This window comes from Ursus arctos, unplaced genomic scaffold, assembly GCF_023065955.2.
Source record: "Ursus arctos isolate Adak ecotype North America unplaced genomic scaffold, UrsArc2.0 scaffold_15, whole genome shotgun sequence".
NCBI lineage: Eukaryota > Metazoa > Chordata > Mammalia > Carnivora > Ursidae > Ursus > Ursus arctos.
The window spans coordinates 50422847-50428846 of NW_026622819.1; the positions used below are offsets into that span (position 1 = coordinate 50422847).

Consider the following 6000-nt stretch of genomic DNA (forward strand, 5'->3'; position numbering starts at 1 on the left):
CCTTGTACTTTAAATAAAGTGTGACCTTCTTTGCATGCTCTGTATAACTTCTGTTATCTCAACATCACCTTCATTACCCTTGCCTCTCCCCAGATGCTAGGTATTCTAAATTTTTTAAAAAAGGTAATGTGTCCCTTCCTCAGTATCTTCCTTTAATTACCTTGCAATTAGTCGGAAGTTGGTGTCTTCTAAACTTCTCCTTAAATATCACCTCCTCAAAGATGTCTTTCCTCAGTGTTCCATCTAATTAGGTTTTCACCAACCCTGCTGTTCTCCATCACATAAGCCATAATTTGCAATTATACTTCTCTTTGCTCACTTGATTTATAGTGTTCTCTATCACTAAAATATAAGGTACATAAGGTCAGGGAACATGTCTTAGTTGTCAGCATGTAGTCAGTGTTTATCAGAGTAATTGATAAGTAAGCAGGCAATAAATATTCGTGGTCAGAGTGAATGGATTACAGTTATGCTTCCTTCCCCATTACTGAGGTTGCTTATCAAAAGTCACAAAACAAATTTGGTCTCAGTAGTGACTCAGTTACCCACCTTGCTGATGAGGTCACATGAGCTGTTTTACTGTACTTTTCTTCAGGTATCACCACTGTCCTGACAATGACCACCCTCAGCACCATTGCCCGGAAGTCACTCCCCAAGGTCTCCTATGTTACAGCAATGGATCTCTTTGTATCTGTTTGCTTCATCTTTGTCTTCTCTGCTTTGGTGGAATATGGCACCCTGCATTATTTTGTCAGCAACCGGAAACCAAGCAAGGATAAAGACAAAAAGAAGAAAAACCCTGTATGTATCATTTCTCATTGGGATCACTGAAATTTTTATGTAAAAGGCCACCTGGTTTTGTTTTGGCTTGGTCTTAGCCTGTGTGCAGGTTAAGCCTCAACACTTTGGGCTCCAGAACGAAAGCAGAATGTATGAGTTTGGCCAGGCCATAAGAATTAGTTTTGGTCATTATTTACTTGGGAGAGACCTGATTGATTCACTAAGGCAGACTCTTATTCTCTTCATATCATGGGGATTATAAACCTTGCTGAGACATGCATTTATTTTCTAGTTGCTGTTACTCTGGGTTTCATTGATTGTCATCTTTCTGCTACTTACTATAACATTCTTAAATTATTCATGTTTTAAATTAACATTTTCATTCAAGGCTTTCCACTGGGAAGCCACAATGTTCCTGAAGTTTCAAAGATCACCACACTTTTGCAAGTAATTGTATGTGTGTGTTTTACCACCAGAGGACTACGACTGGTTTCATACTCAAAATGTTTCATTTTGTTTTTAAATGAAATGGACCATCTATTGTTTGGGCAAGTTACTTAGCCTCCCTGTGTCTTTGTTTTCTCATATATAAGAAATACTTATCTTAAAGGGCTGCTGTAGTAATGAAGGTAAAAAGCATTAATGGTGCCTTACAAATGAAAGTCTTTACCGTTAATAGTTGATGATGATGGTTGATGTTGATGATTTATACAGTTTTGAACCTGGATTCATTTCAATGATTTGGAAAAAGGTAGGATGACTTCGCCTTGTGACCAAACTTTAAACAGAGATGATAAGGCACAAATATACAAGCCTAATGCAATTGTCCTTTAATATAGATGTTGAAGAGAGCAAGTAGCTACCCGTTTATGCACCTGAGTATAGTGGCTGTCTGGCTTCTAGGAAGCCCCATGGAAGTTAAGGTCCATTCCCTTCTAAGTTAGGGGCAAAGAAAGTCACCCTAGCTTCCTGAATTTATACCTTCTTGGTTTGTCATAGGGGCCATGAGGGCCTTGATAGTGGCTAGCTCTCTGACCCACCAACTTTGGAGGGTACTATATTTTAATGAGGAAATACAGCTGATTCTAGGTTGTATCCTGATGATCTCCAGGAACCCTGATGAAGTTCTACAAATGGCATATTTGTATGCCTTCTTACATCTGAATGTAAGAGTCTGTAACAGGTAAAGAAAAAAGCATCATTATTCTTGGTGATTAATACAAAAAGAAATGCTTATCCTTAATTTCCCAAATATTCACTATGCTTTATGCAGTCCTTTTCTTCCCTGTTTGCCTATCTTTGCATTTTTTTCTATCCTTATTTTATTTTCCTTATTTTTTTAAAATTATTATTTCTCCCCATCTTTCACTTTCCATTACATTTTTCCCCAAGAAGAGGGGTCTGTGACACTCAGCATTATTACATGCCAGCATTAACAAGGATGTGACGGTGAGCTTTTAAACAAGAGTCCTTCGGAAAAAGCCCTTACACTCTTTCTAACAGCTACATCATTGCAGAGGGGATTACGGAAACTGAAAAAATCAAATTACCTGAAAATTTTATGGATTTCCCTCTTGTAAGCCAATTAGATGATTTATCACAACTAGAAAGAGCCTAAACTGTGAATGAGAAGATGAAATTTCATTTTTTCATTAAATATGCCCTTTGGTTCACTGTGTTAAGACTTACCTAGTAAGGCCTCCTTGATGTTAATTAGAAAATCAAATCAGTACTTTTATACAGGGAAGCCAGGCAATGGAAAGCTTCCTCACAAGTGAACAACATTGACTTTTGCAGTTTGATAATTGTGGATTAATTTCTTGAAATCCCCAAATTCAGTTTTCCAACTTTAGGCATGTACTTTATTCCAAGCCCAGAATTGTCCTTCTGTGTTTATAATTTCAGTTCATTTTACTATGTTTTTGAAATGTATTTTTAATTTATCTTATTTTGTCTTTTTCTTTTTCTTTTTTTTTTTCTTTTAATTAAAAAAAAAAAAATGCAATTCTCTTTTCTGTCTACAAACCCAAAGCTTCTTCGGATGTTTTCCTTCAAGGTATAATGTTTTTGGAATGAAAATTCACCGCATGCAACTGCTGAATTTAATTATTAACGCTTACATGGTGTTTCGATTTTTTTTGTTGTTTTTTAGAGAGTAGATATTTAAGCATTCTTGAGCATTTTAAGAAGAAAGTTCTATAGATTAGATTTCTCGAGTTGAATCATCAACCCTACACTAATCCGCAGAGGTTTGACCCTATAAAGCTATATGCTCTAGGACATGTCATTAGAAAAAAGGGCTTCTTTAAATATCAAAGCCAAAACTTATCCTCTCTTCTCAGATAAAATTCACTGACTGTACCTACCATATATACCATAAATGCTCTTAAAATGTAACTCGCTAAATCCCAATTCAAAACAGGATTGTTTTTGGATAAGTAACTTTAATAATCTCCATTTTTCTGAATTCTGAACCTATCAATTGTATAAAATTAACACTGTCTTTGAAATGCTTTAAGTTAAAATATCCATCCCTTCCTTTTACGGTAATCCAGGGGCCTTCTGGCTCTATCATGCAATAATGCAATGATACTTATTTTCCCAGTTGAATTCTAATAACTTGGAGTTCATATTTATAATATCCTAAAATTAACTTCTCCAAATTAAATTAATCACTGAGATTTATAGTACTTTCATAATATGGCAGCAAAGATTAAATTATCATTCAATTAGTTGGTATTAGTTTCTTCTCAAATAGTAAAAAGGTAGTAGCATTTTTTTTCTGAATTTTCACTCACATTAGGTAAGCATTGCTGACATTCTGAAGCTTCTAGATGCTGAATGGTAGACAGAACACTGATTTCTTTAAAACATAAGCCATACCATTTGTGGTATAAACTCAGAAAACTCCTATATTTATAAAACTCCTATATTTATATATGTTTTAACATTTTCTTTTAATAGCATTTAGTACATTTGCTCAGTGTAATGGGGTTTACTATTTGCCTATAGGTAAGCATGACATAAAATTTGAGTTCAAAATTGATGCATTTTATTTCTCTGTTCTACTCACATGCAACACCATTAAATGCCTTCATGTAACCAACCTCACATCTAATATTTACTAGAATAAGATTCCATGTAGTTGTTTGATTTAAATCTTTAAACTTTGAGTTCTTTTGGTGTTCAATCTTCTTGCTATAGCTATTAGCTTGATGGTATTATTTTCAGCTGCACTGCTTAAGCTCAAAATCTGAAATCTGCAAATGTGCTATCCTTCTAAGTTCAATTTTACCATTGTAGATCACAATTTCATAGCAATTCCTGAGTACTCATTTTCAGATTCATCATTCACCTTGGTGACATTGTGGAGACCTAGTCTAGGATTTATCAAGTATAACTAACTCTTCTTCCCTACCCTTGTCTCAGGCCCCTACCATTGATATCCGCCCAAGATCAGCAACCATTCAAATGAACAATGCCACTCACCTTCAAGAGAGAGATGAAGAATATGGGTATGAGTGTCTGGATGGCAAGGACTGTGCCAGTTTCTTCTGCTGTTTTGAAGACTGCCGAACAGGAGCTTGGAGACACGGGAGGATACATATTCGAATTGCCAAAATGGACTCATATGCACGGATCTTCTTCCCCACTGCCTTCTGCTTGTTCAATCTGGTTTATTGGGTTTCCTACCTTTACCTGTGAAAGAGGTATGGGTTTTATTGATGTGGGTCTTATTCACTAAATCTCATGGAGAGAAGATGTCCTTCCTAAGTCCACTTAAATAATCCCCTGTGTGGTTTATGATCATTTGAGTTTGTTTCTATGTTCTAACCTGCTAAATTGTATTAATGTCATCTTGTTTGCGCCCAACTCTCCTGTGGTAAGTGTAATTTGAACTTTAATGTTTGCTGTGTTTCAAACCTGCAAGGCAAAGTGAAATTAGAGCAAGAACACTGAAATCAAACAAGATATTTTTCAGCTACAATGATTGGAATAGTGGAAGCCATGACTACTTACAGTGGTGGTGTCCTTAATCAATTCCAATTACAATTAGATGCAAAGGTCCAAAACTACCCTATGTTCATTTGGGGGCAGATTGTAGTAAATTTGGTCCGTAGGATATCTCCCTCATTTGAAAAAAATCACAAGTCACTTTAACTATAAAAGCCTAGACTAGAAATCTATGACACCTCTATCCCAAGATAGGAAGAAAATTTCCTCCACATCACATGTACAATGATGTAAATATTTCAATAGCGTAGAATGCTTCAAGTTTAATGCATGCATCTCTTTAGAGCCAAAATAAATGGAATGAAGTTAACATCATAAAGCATTGTCTTTTATTCTGTGTCTTTGGGCTATAAAAGGATCATGAATGTAATTATAAGGGTTTGGGTTTGGAAATGGAGGGAGGAATTTTCTCTACCTCCTCCCTCACGCATGAAGATTCGAACAGCTTATTTTTTTCCATGTAGGACATATTAAAACACTTTCAGTAAAATAGAAACTAAATAATTGACATTTGCCACCTCTACATATGCCCAATTTCATAGAGTATAAAGTAATTGTATGTGCTTGCAGCTATTTTTTCTTCCTTTTAGGATAACAGAATTTATTCTCCATCTCAAGATCTGCTTCTAGTGATTGTGAGTGCCTTGTGGGCAGAATCCTTGTCATTTCCTCTTTGGGTCCTCAGCACCTTATATAGTGCCTGGCACATAGTTGGTGCTCAACAGATAAGGTCTGAAGTGAACTGGCTTCATATGCTTCTGTGACTCTCTTGGAGCCAGGTGGAACCAGTGATTCATCTTTTCACATAAGCATTGTCAACTGTTATTTGGTCTTGTGAAAATTAACAGAAGGATCCAAAGACCTTTGCCTAAAATAAATTTTTGATAATGAACAAAAATAGCCAAAGTCCATACTAAGTCCTATGTTTATGCACAGAAATGGGTCTACTAAGGCATAATTAGAGTTTGTATATTTTTTTCCAGGTTTGGGGATGAGTTAGCTTTGACCCATCCACCCACAATTTCACTTGAAGACATGACAGGCAAGAGCAGGATTCATACCTGACTGGTGTTCAGAATGTTGTATTCTATGCTCTGTTTAAAAAAAAAAGGAAAAAAGTACTAAAGATTAATTTTTAAAAATTGAAAGAACAAATCAATCAGTGACTTACATGGAGTTTGAACCTATGACTGTGGCCTCATTCAG

General features: G+C 35.7%; 1 protein-coding gene across 6 annotated transcripts in view; it reads left to right on the plus strand.

Moving 5' to 3' along the window:
• The window catches only part of GABRG2 (gamma-aminobutyric acid type A receptor subunit gamma2), a 95990-nt gene extending 91420 nt beyond the window's left edge, over positions 1 to 4570 (plus strand). For 4 of the 6 annotated variants that reach the window (XM_044388488.2, XM_044388489.2, XM_044388490.2 and 1 more), the window contains 3 exons: positions 596 to 801; positions 2813 to 2836; positions 4210 to 4570. In XM_044388488.2, coding sequence (XP_044244423.1) covers positions 596 to 801; positions 2813 to 2836; positions 4210 to 4485 — 506 coding nt within the window. In that variant the 3' untranslated portion in view covers positions 4486 to 4570. The remainder of the gene's footprint in view (positions 1 to 595; positions 802 to 2812; positions 2837 to 4209) is intronic. The other 2 variants (XM_026510918.3, XM_044388493.2) reach the window with 1 other exon arrangement.
• Positions 4571 to 6000: the final 1430 nt, after the last annotated feature.